General features: G+C 39.3%; 1 protein-coding gene across 8 annotated transcripts in view; it reads right to left on the reverse strand.

Annotated features, from left to right (window-relative positions):
* LOC116700693 (actin-binding LIM protein 3) overlaps window positions 1-17010 on the reverse strand; it is a gene marked incomplete in the record, with an annotated part of 54054 nt that overhangs the window by 11859 nt on the left and 25185 nt on the right. For 3 of the 8 annotated variants that reach the window (XM_032534095.1, XM_032534096.1, XM_032534101.1), the window contains 12 exon segments: window positions 67-125; window positions 2404-2433; window positions 4481-4622; window positions 4939-5003; window positions 5123-5260; window positions 7686-7736; window positions 9312-9416; window positions 9665-9767; window positions 11681-11710; window positions 11829-11984; window positions 12576-12656; window positions 13249-13307. In XM_032534095.1, coding sequence (XP_032389986.1) covers window positions 67-125; window positions 2404-2433; window positions 4481-4622; window positions 4939-5003; window positions 5123-5260; window positions 7686-7736; window positions 9312-9416; window positions 9665-9767; window positions 11681-11710; window positions 11829-11984; window positions 12576-12656; window positions 13249-13307 — 1019 coding nt within the window. 8 annotated transcript variants of the gene reach the window in all.

The following is a 17010-nucleotide window of genomic DNA, read 5'->3' on the forward strand; positions in this document are numbered from 1 at the left end:
ACACACACACACACACACACACACACACACACACACACACTCTTAGCATGGCATGACAAACATTACCCTGTTTAGTCCACTTCTGCCGTAGCCTGGCAACGAGGACGATTTGGCAATGTATGAGTCTGGAAGAACAAATACAAACACATAGCCATAAACAAACACAGGAATTATGCAAAATAATAGTCATGAATAGGAGCACAGCACCTCTGTATTCTGACAGTGGCTAAAGGATCAGAAAAGGGTTTCTAACATATTTGTCATACAGTTTCTGGGAATATCACTCTGGGGGAAAAGTTTCTCCCATTTAGTCCCAAAAAAAAAATTAAATTACTTTAGTTTCAAAAAATAACTGTAACTGTTTTGTTTTTTTTAAACCTTGAGACTACCACTGCCTCCCGAACACCCACCTGAGTATAAATACTATAAAATAGGAAACGTGGCTCTGATCACACACAGATAAAGTCTGATCTCACAGGTAAAATCAAATTGATATTTCAGTCATTTAGATGTGCCATTTCAGCCTCTGGTTATTACATTTACACTGTAAATAAAAATAAACTCTGTAAATAAAATAAAATAAAATTGAATAAAAAATTATTTAAAAGAAATAAAGAAAACAACACAGTACATTTGTCATTTACAACTCTCTCCTTCTCTCTGCACAGTACAGCTGCCTGTTATGATGATGGCGCAGTGGCTATGACACAGGCCTTTGGTGTGGGAGATCTGGGTTTGATTCCTACTGTAATACATCAACCTGTGTGTCCCTGAGCAAGACATTTAACCCCTAGTTGCTCCAGAGGCATACAACCTCCGATATATAGCAATTGTAAGTTGCTTTGGATAAAAGCGTTAGCTAAATGACCTGTAATAATAATGTAATGTCTGCAGAAACAGGCCACTGTGTTGGAGGAAGATGATATTATTGCTGCTTCCCCTCACATTTAAATTTTTTTAAATGAACGCCCTGCAACTACACTGACAACATGAATTTTTTCTTTTGTTGTCACTCCTACAGCATGGTTGCATCTCTCTTGTAACCATAGGTAACCACCAGCATCCTAAGCATCCTTTGGAGGGCCTTTTTTGTGTTGTGCACTGCTGCACCTGAAGCAGCAGAGGGCGACGGAGTCACATTGACCCCCTCAAGTCCTACTTCTGTCTTTTCACTTCTATCTTCCCCTGCCTCTTTTCACTATCTTTGTTCCTCGGCTTCATCATTCGTACTTCCTCAGTCTTTTGCTTGTGTCTTCCCCCCTCCTTCCTCCCTCTCTTGTGCTTTCTTGCTCTGTCTTCCTTCTCTTCTCTTTCAGCCTTTCTATCTCTTTTGTTTACTCCAGTGTTGAAGGGAATTAAATAACACAGCGATGTCAAAGAGCCAGGATGAAACACCATGATGCAGTAGAATGCTGGCCAACGTGTAAAGCTACTTTACAGCGTGTTTGAGACGCTGAACTCTAATGGGTTTGTCATTTACAACTCTCTCTCTCAACAAAGAAATGAGATACAGTTTCATAGATTAGTCATGGTGTGTGTCTCAGAAATAGGCTTATTTCAACAATAGGGTGCCCTAATGCCAAACGGTGTAACTAATAGCCTAAACATCTGAATGTCTTTATACGAGAAGTGCACCCCTTTAATCTCTGCTGCTATTTGAATCATCACTTATTCTAAGCTAATGGCACAATCCTGCTTTATATGACAAGTCTGCATGAACAAGAATGCATTTTTACAATGTTAAAAAACATATTTAGAGAAAAAATTATTGGATTAAAATCCATGCAAGAGCTATACAAGAGATGGGGGATCAGATCACATTACATACAATTTAAAAAATGCAGCTGCATAACAGGTATTTAAAGGCCAAGTGTGGGCAATGTGATCCCATAATACACATCTATTTTACAATCAAAAGTGTAGTGTGTAACTGTAGTTTGTGAAACAGATGGCTGAGGGGTCCAGGTCAATGATCCTGGATCAGTGCTGCTGCTAAAGAAAAGCCGCTACATGCAGGCCTAAGCAGCGCCATTCATCTTCCTACCTGTAGCCAAAAGCAGGGTGTGTGTGGGTGTGTGTGGGTGTGTTTGAGTGTGTGTATGTGTGTGGGTGTGTATGCGTGCGTTTGTGTGCATGTGCGTGAGTGTGTAAGTGTGTGTGTGTGTGCGTGCGTTTGTGTGCGTGTGCGTGAGTGTGTATGTGTGTGTGTGTGCATTTGTGTGCGTGTAAGTGTGTGTGTGTGTGTGTTTGTGTGTATGAGGCAATGACAATCTCCCACTTAAAGCTCTGCCGCTGCCACAGCAGAATGGACAGGGTGGAGTGGATCAGAGGGAAGACGGCCCACTGTGTTGCGGTCCTCTTGAGATGACATCAGAGATCAAAACGCACTGATGAACCACTCACCGCTGTCTGCACTGTAGACGGACCTGGGAGCTGAGGACCGAGAAACAGCAGTATATAAATATTATACTATATATTAATATTAATATATTAATTTCATCAGCGATACACCTTGGAAATATCAAATATCTTGCATCAGACGTCCTGTCTTAAGCCCTTAACTCTGTAGTCCAAATCAATTACAAGCAACCTATTTCTTAAAGAAACATTTGAACATTTGCTTTTAGATGAGATGACCTTTCCTGAACACTGGCTTAAAAGCTTCTATGGAACTAAAGTTGTTTACGTGATGTGTTCCAACAGAGCAATCAGCTGATGTTTCCCGACGCCTCTAACTGCCGAAGAAAAACGAAAGCCCTAAAACTAAAACAATTCCTCTTTTTTATACATATATATATATATATATATATATATATATGTATATCTAATATTCCCCAAAACCCAGTGGTGATAATGATGGAGAAGAAGAACATAACATTTCATGGCAATCCACCCAATAGTTGTTACGATATTCTAGTTAAAACCACAAATGTGAACCTCATGGTGGCGCTAATTGAAAAATCAGGGGATACCAAAAATCATCCCATGAATGGGTGTACAAATGTTCATGAAATCCATGTAAGACAATAATAAGTTATTACATTGACATGTTCCAATCTTGGCCAAAGATGAGCTGGATCATTCAGTCACGCTGCTGACATGCCATAAAATGGACATAAATCTGTTTTAATTTAATTAACTCACCAAGCATCAATTACTTAGAAGGAGTTCATGTCATTTCTATCAAACTGTGGACATTCCATTTTGGAATGAGTGTCCTCTGAATAATAGAGGACCACACGATATTTTTCTAATCACAGTAATAGCAGCAGACACTATAAACCAACAGTGATTACGCAGAACCAAACACCCACATTATCCACACTTCTCACTGTCTGACCTCCCTGTGCACAAAGCTCATTTCCCTCTCTCCCCAACCCTCTCTGACCCTGATTTACCTCTTGGCTCCATGTCGTACATCTTCTCTGAACAGATCCAAATTGCTTTAACTCCTCACTCCCTCTCTCTTTTAAAGTTAATTCTCTCTCTCGCTCATTTGCTCTCTCTCTCTCTCTCTCTTTCTCTGTCCTGCTATAACACCCTCTCTTTTATACCCATTCAACCTCCACCTAAACACTCTCGCTCTTTTTCTATCTCAGAGTCTCTCCATCCTTGTCTTCCCCTTACTTGTTCTGAATGCAATCAGGAATGGGATCAATGGGAGAGTTAATACAGAGGTGGGAAACTCCTCCTGCTGTGGCTTGCTTGGCATCACAATGAGACACATTCCTTTTCTTCTAAAGGGGACTATTTATTTTTTAACTTCTATTTATTACCTGACGTCTAACCCTCACCACCACAGCCCAATCATCACCATTTCATTAACTTGAACCTAAACCACAGTCTCAACCTTGATATAACCTCAAAGGACAACGTCGGTGTTTACCGATTATACTTTACGGTATTGACAACCGCTCTTAATTCAGAGCCGACCATGGTTCTTTAGATACATTTTTAGCCATGCTAGCAGCGACAGTTGTTCTGTCGGTCCATAACTTTGTTCCAAACTGAAATATCAACTAATTGTTCGATTGCTGTGAAAATCTGTAAAGAAATCCATGTTGGTCAGAGGACGAAGCCTGCCGAGTTTGGTGGTGATTCCTTTAACTTCTCCATAAGGTTTTGTGTGAAAGGGCTACCTTAAATTCTGTACATGTGTGCCAGGATTAATTATAACTTAAAATAATAACTTATAATAATGATAATAACTTTGGTAATCCCTTTAATTTTCATCTAGTGACAACAGGTAAACATTAAACTTGGCAAATACTTTAGTTCATGGCCAAATACCTGCAAAACTAAAGGCGTTTCCATAAGCCTCAGCTGTGCTTTGTATTTAGTGCTAATTAGCAAATGACTAAGAAACTGTCAGTAATGTCAAGTATGTAACATGTAGTAAACTGAGAAAAAATCTACAAAAATCAACCCTTACCGACAGACTGAATAAATGACAAAAACAGACTCACGACCAGGGACTTACAGCCGTTGAGCGAGCAGTTTCCCAGATTATTCAGCGCCTCTTTGCTGCTACTGCGGGAACTGCGTCTGCTCCCCCACTGGTCATTGTCGTGACAACCTGAACGCGCTTTCATCTCCTCCTTCAGGATCATCCTGCCAATTCCCTGTGTGGAGGGAAGGAAGGAGAAGGAACAGAGAATAGAGGGGAGGAATAGAAGGATGGGTTAAATAAAGGGACCAGAAAAGAAAATGGGAAAATGGACAGAAACAGGGAGAAATAAGAGTTGGTCGAGTGGGATGGATGAGTGGGTTGATAGATGGTGATGGAATACAGCAGGATGAGACAGGGAAAGGCGGTTGTTGTTGTTTGGAAAGATAGAGAGAGAGTTAAGAAACTTTTAATTAACCAGCTCATTAAATATTGACACACACACGTAAAATATAAAAAGGGAGAAGCAGGAGAACATCTTTCTTTCTTACCTTGTTTATATTCTGATTCCATCCATCCTCTTCTCCTCCGGTCGAAAACCTCCTGACCCTGGAGACTGGAGAAAGAGATGGAGGAAATAAAAGGCAATGAAAGAAAGATGGTAACTAAAGAGTAAATACAGGTTTATAATAATGTGTGTGAAGAAGTGTGTTTCAGAACGAGAGGGAGCAGTACCTTTCGGCGAGCCAGTGTATGGGTAGTAGTTTGAGTCTGGGTGATAAAGGCTGTTGCCGTTGGAGGTGGAAAGGCGACTGGAATTGAGGAGGTTTTCGTTGGTCTTACTCTTACTGGCTGCTGGAGAGACAGATATGGCTGAAGGAGAGACAATCAGAGAAAGAGAGAGAGAGAAATTTCAGAATTTCTCAGCAATTCTGAGCATTTCTAGACTGATTTACATGCTTAAAATAATAATAGAATGCAACCATGGGACAAGAATGTTCTGCTGAAATAAAAATTGATTTATTTGTTTGTTGTAGGTCTCTAATATGTTTTACAGAGGTTTGGCCTTTGTCTTTTTGTGTATGTGTGCAGGAGAAACAAAATGAAGAAAGCAGTGTATTTACTTATAGAAAAGGGAGGGAACAGCAGGGGGGAGACGGGAGGAGGAGAAGGCATCAAAAGAAAGGATACAGAGAATAGAAAAGAGGTCAGAGAAAATGTGATGGGATCTGATGCACCACTTCCAGTTAGCAAGCAAAGGTGTCAAGGGTGAGGATGAAAGGATGAAATATCTTGAAGGAAATAGTTGAAGGGGGTTTGTGGCTTTTGTTAGACAGTGACAAGTTAATGTAACTTTTGGTATGTGGACAGTTCAAACTTACACTGGACACACAAATCCAAAGGAACAATCTGTCCCCATATTTGTGATTTGTTTCAGGGGGGATTATTAGGTAATTTGAAAAAAGAAATTAAAGTATTTGTTAAACAGGGACAAATGCATTCAAACTTGTTTCATGTTCAACATGCAGGACAGATGCAATGCAACATTCTTGATTTAAAACAGATATTAAAGAAGCTTTAAGAAAAATGTAAAACCATTCTCTCAAACTCGCTATCTTTCTCAGTGGTCCCGTCTGATAATATAACCAAACACCACCTTGGGTAGCTTTAAAAAGGTTTGTTTTTGAGCTGCAGCCAGGCTTGACTATGACATATACATTATGGTACTAAATATACAGCACATATAACTGATTATGGTACTTTGCCTTAATAGAAAAACTGGCGTATAAATGATTTGTGCTGTAAATTTAAATTCATCCACAGAGCCCAGATCACAGATTGCTTGCTCAGACCAAAGAGAGATAGGTTTGTCAGCATTTTGTAGCTCAGCGTAACTCATCCAGAGGTGTTTCTGAGGAAGTCTGTTGGACCTGCTATCTGAGCACTGATGGATCACCTAAACACTTAGAGTATTTGGCTCCTTGGTATTTTTACTTCACCTCTTGAATCCCTGATTGAATATGTGATCTTGTCTCTGATGTGGCTACAACTATCCAACATCACAGCTGTACTTTAGTTTTAGCCAAGTCAGCTGTCACTTATAGTAACACTGTTATTCCCCAGGGGATTCACTTATTTAGGACCCCAACAGAAAATAAGGGATGTGATGTGTTGAGAACACCACAGTCCAACTGTTACTTGCCCCTACTGATACCTCAACTCATCTGACATTGATTCCTGATCTAATGGAGTACTGTTGTTTTTGCAAATTACAAACAGTTCTCTGCTTATAACTTATTTTTATATAAAGGTAACATTAGGCCAAGGATTCCTATGATGCCAAACACAGAGCAGGCAGCCCGCTGTGACTGTAATGTAGCTGACATAGTAGAAGATATGTTATTTAAAGTGCTCATATTATGCTCATTTTCAGGTTCAGAATTGTATTTAGAGGTTATATCAAAATAGGTTTGCATGGTTTAATTTTCAAAAAACACCATGTTTTTGTTTTATTGCACATTGTCAGTCAGAAGAAGAGCATGCGGGTGTGCCATGCTAGCAGCTAGGTGAGTATTATAACGTGTGTTACAATGTGACGCATGTTTGTCACAAAAGTAAAGGCTGGACTACAATTGAGCTGTTTGGAACAGTTGGTGAACAGTGTTTTCTTTTGGAGATGGTAAGTGCCTTTGGGGTGGACTTTAGACTTTTTCACTTTCTAAACCCATAACGTGCACAAAAAAGATATTTATATATATATATATATTTCAATAAAAGAAAGGTAAAACCCCAAAAGCATAATATGAGCCCTTTAAATATATTTAATCTAAAATAGTATAAAAACAGCAAATCCTCACATTTGAGAATATGGAACCAATGCATGTCTGGCCATTTTTCTTCTTAATTCAAACCAAAATAATTGTTGAACAACTCCTTGGTTAATTAATTGGTTAGTTTCAGACCTTACAGGGCACAGGCATAATCTACTGGTTGGTTACTAGACAAACATAGAGCACAATTTGAGATGTTTGAAACACGGAATAATCCGATCCTCCATTTAGATCATCCTGCATCATCTGAGAAAATGCTTTCACTTCCTCTAATTACTTTCCCTTGAGAGAAGTTGTAGATAACTGAAAGTCACCAGAAGCACCCGGTGTTAGACAGATCTTTTCTATGATTCATTAAATCAGACAAACATCTATCATACTGAGAAAGCATTTACAACCAACCGGCTGACTGGTAGACAGCCTGACAAATACTATTAAAAGCACAACATTGTGGGGAATCAACTAACCTTGTCTTTTATAAATGGGGGGTTTCCTGTAGATGTTGGTTTCCTCAGAAGCTAAGAGCAGAAACAACAGCACAATGAGTGTGGAAAGCAAGGAGAGGAGAGGAGAGGAGAGGAGAGGAGAGGAGAGGAATCTGGATTGCCTTACTCATCCCGTCCCACCAAATTAGTTGTATACATTAACAGTCTCCGAAACCGTAAAGCTGACAGCATGGGTAATAAACTGCTATGGTGAAGACAGTGCCATGCGTCCAGACAACCTGACTGACGTGCAGAGTGGCTGATTAATACAGATTCACAGGCTTATCACCGGAAAGAGCAGCAGATGGCACAGGAATAAAGAAGAGGGAGAGCAGTTGAAGGGTGGAGAGAGGGCTGGATGAAGATGCAGAGGAAAAGAGACAGGGGAGAAGAGAGAAACTAAGATAAGACAGCAGAAAGTGGCACCTTGTAGCTCTCATTTGATAGAGTTTTCTGTAATCATTCAGCTTTGAGTGCTTGAAAAGCACTTTAACATAGTGTAGTTTGAGCTGCAATAAAACAACAACTAAAGCAAAAAAAATAAAACATAAAAAAATACTTAAATTCTGCATAGAGCATGCCACTAAACCTGGCAAAGTTAGAGGTTTGACTCCCAATGGGCCATCCAAGTTAAATTTGTATGCACTTGTGATACTATGAGGCACTTTGGATAAAAGCATCCACCAAATACATTTTGCTCCGTGTTGAAAAGCATGAAGGGAGTACTGTCGCAGGGGCTGGCAAGGAATAACAGCCTCGGAAAAAACGGAGAGAAGGAACATGTAGTGAGAAATGGACTGAAGGCAGGAGGAGGGGATGATGGAGGGAAACCAAATGCACAGCTTGCAGTGAAAAATAAAGGCCTTTTAAAAAGAAGGGAACAAAGACAGAGTGAGCATTCAGGGGCGAGAGAGGCAATAACTTGAGGCAATAACTTGATAAAATGGAGGGTTGATGGAGTGTTTAAATACAATGGACTGGTATAAATTGTTAGATTAAAGCGCTCATATGTTGTGCAAGAGCTTCAGAGACCACCAACTGGAGTACAAGAAATTAAGGATAAGCACTGTACATTTTTATGTATGGATTAATAATTTAGTTATCTGGTTAGATGGTTTGGAAAACATTTAGGCACCATGATCATTTTCATTATTGATGAATCTTTATAAAATATATAGCAAAAAAAGAAAACTTCCAGCCACAATTTCCCACAGCCCAAAGTGTCCAACAATATCAAATGGAGAAAAGCAGCAAATCCCCACATTTGGCGTTTCTGCTTGAAAAATGATGATGTATAAATTATCACAATCACTTTCCGTCAACAACTAACTTTAGCACTTAGAATGCTAAAAAAAGGTCAAATGACCACAGTCAGGTTAAAGGCTCACTGGTGAGGAGGTTGTGTGTCTGTTAGGAGAGCATTGTGTAGATCTAGATGTGGGTCAAGGCCTTGGCAGGATTTAAACACATTTGATGATTATTTGTTCCATAGAGTCGGGACTTTAAGAATGAGTACATATTTGGAGGGTAGGTTACGATCTGACACGGGTAAATTTGGGTTAGTGGGTTAGTAAACAGGTCAGGTCAGTGTTTCGGATGTCGGCCTACCTGGCACATGGAAATGCTTTGGGGCTTGGAAGATGGTGGTGGTTGGTGTGGCACACCTGGGCTCTGGCTGACTGTAATAGGGTGAACTCCTGCCACTCTCACTGCCTGCAGCCAGCACAGCCAATCACAGTGAGAGAAACCAAAGCATGAGCAACAGAATGGCCCACGTCCTCAAACAGACAGTGTGGGCATGTATGTGTGTGTGTCAGGAGTGGTGCTGGGAAGCCCGGGGTTCTGAACGGGACATGATACCCACCTAAAGAGCTGCTATAGCTCTTCAGTTAGGGACTTTATATTTTCTGTGTGCATATGTGTGTGTGGTACGTGTGTCTCTGCTTGAGTGGGCACATTACCAGGGAGATAATAATGCAGTGGGGAGCCTCCGTGTGCAGGAGAGTCAGTGAAGGCAGAGCTGGAGGAACGCCTCGTTCTTAGTTCCACACCGTCCAAGAGATCCTGTAGAGAGAGAGGAAGAGAGAGAAGGAGGGAGAGAGGGACATTTAGTGTTATGTGCTTTCATTTACTAAATGCTGTAACTTTGACTACACAAGGGTCCTTTTCTAGAAGTTCCCTTAACACACATGCACATTCGTATTCATACATATACTGGATACATATACTCTGGATATTACGTCAGTGATGTGTGAATGTTTAAACCAGTTGTGACAAAAGAATGCAGACAGCAAACTGTTTCTTTAGGGTGTCATTTCCCTTAAATTGCAAATAACTTATACTTTAAAGAAGGGGTCTTCAACTGTCTTTAAGCCAAGGACCGCTTAACTAAAGTAGAGACAGAGCAGGGACCCCCTACTACATTGTATTAAAAAAAGTTACATATGAAACTGGGCCTGCTATAACGTGTAGGACGGCCTAAAACCTTCATACATGTATACCCCTCTTTTGCATAGAATACTACGCTATTAAAAAATAAGTGTTGGCATGATTTTATAATTCATGTTTTAATGCTAAACACATACATGTGGCACAGTGAATCCTCAGGTTGAACCGTGTGCTGATCTTTGGGACTACCTCACCTATAGGCCACTTAGATTATCATCAGTGAGGTTTTTTCTGAAATAGTTTGATTTATATTTGCTTTTAATATGTTGGATTCATGTTAAGACATTTATAAAAAAAATGTAAAACTTAAAACTTAAACTATTGAAGATCTCTGCTTTAAATGAATAGTTTTGACATTTGGGAAATACAGTATGCTCATTAACGTATTTGCCAACAGATAGATAAAAAGATCAATATTATTCTCATATCAGTATGCTAAATATAAAGCTGGAGCTGGCAGTTGGTTAGCTTAGCTTAGCATAAAGACTGGAAACAGAGGGAAACCGATACTAGTAAATTTTTCCACCTATAAGCATGTTATGACACTAGATCTCATTTGTTTAATCCGCACAAAAACTGAAATAAAAAAGTGATTTTTTTTGAGGAGTTCATTCATTTTAATGACCATCAGGTTTTACTTTTTTTTTTACCTTCCAGGCAGCCATGATTAGCAATTAATTTCTATGAAAATCAACCTGCAACCCCCTAACCCTAACCCTTTGAAACCTGCTGCAGATTAGGGATGCATCATTTTAACTTCCTCCCTCCTGACACCATTTCCTCAACTCAGATTACCGAGTACACCAGCGCTTTCTCTTTCCAAAACTTTAAATCTGAAAACTTTACTGTGCAAAACTCACTGCAATCATTTGTAGGCATGGTTCAACACTAATGGTTACCCGATGGCCCAGGGCGAGTAAAATGCCATGTCAGGCAAGTAAACATAACAACCCACTTGCCCATTTTAATAATTTTTTCCCCAATAATCATTGTAACATGTTATCGTTCTCTTTGTTCTCTTGCCCACCTCCCCTTCCCACATCCTAGAATGCTAGTTAAATGATTTGATTTGAATGTGCTATTAGCCAATCAAGAATTGAGTTGGCACTAGTGTGACTGGCGACTGTCTTGTAAGAAGAAGAAGAAGATGATGGCTGCTACAAGCTAATTGAAAAGATAAAAGAGTGTTACAGGCATTCTAAAAAAAAAGGAGTTTTCTTGGTTTTCCTTCAGAAAACAAATTGCCATAAAAAAAAGCAATGAGAATCTCATTTTTTTTGTATAGGGGCCAGTAAAAGTTGACTTTCGGCAAGTAGAAGTTTTTTGAATGTTGAACCCTGGTAGGTAAGTAAACATGAGGCCAGGGGTTGGTATGGAGCTAAAAAAAAGTGATTTGGAGGCCTGCTGTGACTCAACACATGCATTTATGACTTTAACAAAGAAACTGCATGCATTTTCTTCCGATTACATTGTTTCCACCACTATTTAAAATAAACCTCCAGAGTAAAATTGTTGGGTAGAGAACTTACATGAGAGTATGGTGATAAGGAGACCAAGGACTGAATGAGAAGGAGAAAAAAATATATTACTATAATTTATGGCAAAAAAAAAGACAATTTGATTTTGGTCAATTACCATTAATCTAACTTTTGTGTGTGTGTGTATATGTGTGTGTACCTGTCTGCAGCTGTATCGCTCCAAAGTGTCATCTGAAAGGTCTGTGTGGGCATGGTTGGCCTGATAAGGGATGATGTCAGGCCTCTCATATATGGCTTTCACCCTGGGCAGAGCCGCCAGCTCCTTGTAGCGCAAAACGTCACTGTCAGCTTGAGACTGGAGACAGAGGAAGAAAGAGAGAGAGATGGAGAGAGAGGAAATGGAAAAAGAGTCACCAATAGAACTTTTGACTTAAAAAGAAATTCAGAAAGAAAAAAGAAAGAAAAATAATGGGCACAGACAAAAATGTGTACATACAAAAAACACACATACATGGAGGAAGCAAAACTGACAACGTTAAACCCAGGTGTGATGATAAACATGAACAGACAGTTGGCAGACTTACAGAAAAATACAGATACACAGAAAATAACATAAGGCAGACTGACAGATGAAGACTTGTTGAATATCATAACTTCATACATAATGAAAAAAGATTCTAAAATTGACCGTAGACCCAAAACTAAGGCTTTAACAGATATTCCAATACTTATGGACATAGTGAAGCAGGGGGACAGACAGGTGGTGAGACAGACAACACAGACCAGAAAATCTGCTTGAAGACAGATAGGGTGGACAGAAAGAGCTTTGAGAGACTCTTTGTGCATCTGTCGCTGTCGGTTGTATTTTGATTGAAGGCTGTGACAGTGACAGATGGGGGCGTGATCATAGTATCGTTGGCGTAACCATGGCGACAGCTGTACTCACACAGATGAGCCGGTGAGGGGAGCCGAGGAGAGGAGAGGAGCCTGGAGGAGAAATGGATGCCGTCTCAGAGGTGCGTCTCAGCTGGTAGGACAGATTTAAGAGAGTCATTGCGGGCCTGAGGTCAAAGTAACGTAGAACTTCAGGTACAACAGGCAGTTTTACTACATGTAATTACATTCTAAAGGTATAATAATAATAATAATAATAATAATAATAACAACAACAACAACAACCATAAAGACATCATGCATTTATACTAGTGAAAAACAAAATTTAACTGTGACAACTGACAACTGTGAAAGGCTGTGTTTTTTTTTTTTATAACTCACCCGTTTAAATTTTATCCCTTGGCCATTTTTGAATAACTGATGTCAAGCACCGCTAAGATGGCAATGAATGGTAATGTAACTTTGGCAGGAAGTGGCCAAAGTGCTTTATTTGAAAAATAGAACGGCTCTTTGGATAAGGATAAGACTTTGTTATTGTGAAAAATATATTAAATTTAATAATTATATTTATCTGGAGGACAGCCTTGATTTAGTTAATTTCTTATAAAATAATGTAGCTTGTAAAACAACAAAGAGAAATTTCAGACAAAGTGAAACGCAGAGAGGACAGTAACAGAAATAGAGAGAATTGCCAGTGGGTTGTGGGTATTATGAATATCGCTCACCCTCAGTTTTCTCGCCAGCCGAGCTGCTTCTTTACACATGGGGTGCCAAACCTCTGAACCTGCACACAAACACACACAATTTTAGCTTAGTTTATTCTGTTTACTGTGTGTGGGCAGCAGCCATAAGGTTTTATGGGATCCTATGAAGAGTATCAGCCTTTCTCAAGTGAATCAACATCAATTAACCACACACACAAACACACACACACACACACACACAAGACACAAGTGCATTAGGCTGTGGAAGCAATTTGTCTCGTCTGAGGACAGAGGATAGAAATCTTCTTGTCTCTCCACACAAATAAACATAAAAGAAAACAGAGAGAGGAGAGACAGACAGAGCGAGAGAGAGAGAGAGAGAGAGAGAGAGAGAGAGAGTGGGACTTTTCATCTAGTGCCATCATCAGGTCAACAGGTCCACACTGTACTAAACCTGTAAAACTAATGCCTTTCCTATCACCCTTAGCTGTACTTTGTGTTTAATGCAAATTAGTTCATGTTAGCTCAGAAAGTTAGCATTGTCATTGTGAGCCCATTTTCATGCTGATGTTAGCATTTAGCTCAAATCACTTTATAGACAATAAAGTTATATTTAACTAAATGTAGCCCAAATCATTGTGTAAAACAGACAGAGATCAAGACAGGAGGAGAAGTATATAAGTAGTATAATATTACATTATACTGTGGAATATTACACGTGGAAATGCCTTCACTTACTGTCTTTTCATTTTTTTTGTAATTTAGAAATGCACATTTATAACATATCCGGTCAATACACGCGATGCTAAACAGCATCCCTGCCAGAATAGTGCTTTACCAGTATTTTTTTAATGGAACTAAATTAAACACAGATAAACATACGCGCGCACATGCGTGCACGCGCACACACACGCACACACACACACACACACACACACACACACACACACACACACACACAAAATCAATACTGCAGACAGAAACCATGCGTGGTGATTCAGTGCACCCCCATTCTACCCACGCTCCTCAACTCTGCTGCAGAACAGATGTATGGCCTTGGACCCTGCATCCTTTATCTCCTGGATGAGGAGAATCCAAATGGTGCAGAGGAAAGGAATTCAATCTAAAACAACAGCTGACTGAAGTTTAACTCCCAATTTCTTCTGTCTTTTCATTTAGAAATAAAGCCTCAGCTAAGTTTAGAGAGACTTTTATTTTGTATTTTATTAACTTAATGCAAAACAAGGTTAATCATTGGACAAAACCGGCCTCTTTATCTTGACTGGTGATATTCAAAAGAGGGGATGAAGGTAGTCTGTGAAATCTAGGGTAGCAATGTTAACATTTGTGTTTATGTTATTTGAAATTCTAATGCTATAAAGCAGCAGATATTTAAATGGACCCAGGAGTTTTGCTTTTTGCTGAATCATGCTGCCATGAGAAACAGCATACACATCATACTAATGTTACCAGTCAGAAATACTGTATACTATGATTTCTTCCATTCCTATAACGCCCTGATGTCTGTGGTATTTGACATGAGACTTTATCAAGAGTGTACAAAAATAGGTAAAGGTGCATGGATGCACTTAAAGGGTTAGTTTGGCTTTTTGGAAGCGGTCAATTTATTAGCTATAGATGACAGTTGGCATGCTGCAATCAGTTTCTACTTGACTCAGCCAGAAAACATTACTTGATTAATCTTTTATAGGCCTGTCAGACCAACCGTAATTGGCGCTGTCCTTGCAACTGGGTTCAGCGCACATCGTGCTACAATGAGCAGCCCACAAAGTTTAACCAGGTTGAATTTTGAGCATGAGCTCACTCGCAGCGCACTGCTCCACCTGCGCTTTGCTCAACACAGTGAAACACCATCGTAAAGCTGCGCAAGCAATTGTACTTGCTCATCAAATTTTTCTTCTTCTTCTATTCCTTAGGTGAGATTCCTTTTATAAGCTCCTTGGGGTTTTATTATCTCACCTGCACAATCTTTATTTTATATTACTTTTTTTCTTATGTTACTGTCTTGATTTTATTGTGCAAAAAAAAAAAAAAAAAAAAAAAAGGCCATTGGAAACAATAGGCAGTTGAGGTGTTACTATTATTTGAACTGAGTAAACTGGAGATTAAGTAACACTACACTGACACTACAATAATATCTTTACCTGTTTGAACAATGAATGAATTATGAGAATGTATTTGAGGGAACAATAAACACACTTCCATCCATCTGTCCATTGTGGGAGAATAAACATTCTCCTAGTTAGTTTAGTTCATAAAATAGTTCTAAACCCCTATGCCTACACACACACACACACACACACACACACACACACACACACACACACACACACACACCACTTTTCATTCCAGACATGCATCGTGAGATTGACTGCATGTATGTGCACGTGTTGTGTGTGCGTGTGTCGTAATTGAGTGTGTCTCACGAGGGTGATTGCTCAGCCCTTCCTACATGTCTAAATGTCATCAAAAGGAGTGAATTCAACCTTGGGACATCTCAACAGAGCTCAGCACACACACAGACACACACCTGCATTCATATGCAGATGCACACATCTGCAAACGTGAAGCAGCTACACAGGAAAATTACTCTTATATATTTACAGGCATACAATAAAACACAAAGACATATAAACATACACAGACTTCACGTAGAATATGCAAATGCTTAGTTTTAATGGTGGCTGTGAGCAGGAGCAGCTCAATGTCAATGAGGTGAAACAGGAGGCGTCAACCTGTGTGGCGGGTCTGGGACACTGTGTGTCAGCCACATGTTACGCTACAGTAACTCTACAGTTGATCTGGATTCAACTAAGTCAGGCTAAATTATCTGTGCGTGTTTAATTTTTGAATTTATTTTTCCATTTCACTGTTATCTTAAAGAAACTAACTATAATTGCAGGGTCTTATTTTCACGTGTGGCTTGTTTACACAACCGTGTCTCCTACAGTATGTACGTAATGCAGCTGATTTGCATTAACATCATGTTCTCAAGGAAATGCTTCCATTTTTCTTCCACATATCAGACACGTTGATATTGTATTTATCTGCAAAATGTTCACAGCTAACATTTTTCCTCATTCCTACAATATAAATCATACAGTGCAGTAAATATTCAAACTAAACTGTGGTAGAGGTATGACCAGAGAAAGACCATGGCACTGATGCCTTTTAATCATAATTTTGCTAATTAAATATAGTTCCATATAAATATTATGGCCGACATTATGGTGCATTTTCTACTAAACATTATTTATAATGCAAAACAGCTGCTTATCAGAGCAATTCACAGGATATTGGATTGGTTGATTAAAAAAAAAAAATTAAGCAAAATGCATATAAATTCAAGCCTGCCCACATGGTAAAGAAGGTTTGCCAGCATTCTCATAACAACCTATTTGAATGCTTGATTGAGCTTATTAACTTTAATTACTATTATCTAATTTGCCAAACAGATGCTTCTGGATGATTGAATTTAAACATCCGGTGAAGTCGTTTCATGTTTAATTCTGACAGCACAGAGTAATGGACACAGCCGAGGCGGAGGTCGAGAGGTAATTGACTTCAACCTTTGTGTGTACAAATAAAACATCAGCTAGGGGAAGGTGTATGTGTCTGGAGTAGTAAAGAGTGGTATATGTGAGATCAATAAACTATTTAAGGGTGCTTTGTTAAAAGCAGTCATTTATCAGGTGACCATGGCCTACTGCTCTCTAACTCTCTTTGTCAAACACACACACACACACACACACACACACACAC

Source organism: Etheostoma spectabile, chromosome 13 (genome assembly GCF_008692095.1).
Source record: "Etheostoma spectabile isolate EspeVRDwgs_2016 chromosome 13, UIUC_Espe_1.0, whole genome shotgun sequence".
In the NCBI taxonomy this organism is placed as follows: Eukaryota; Metazoa; Chordata; class Actinopteri; order Perciformes; family Percidae; genus Etheostoma; species Etheostoma spectabile.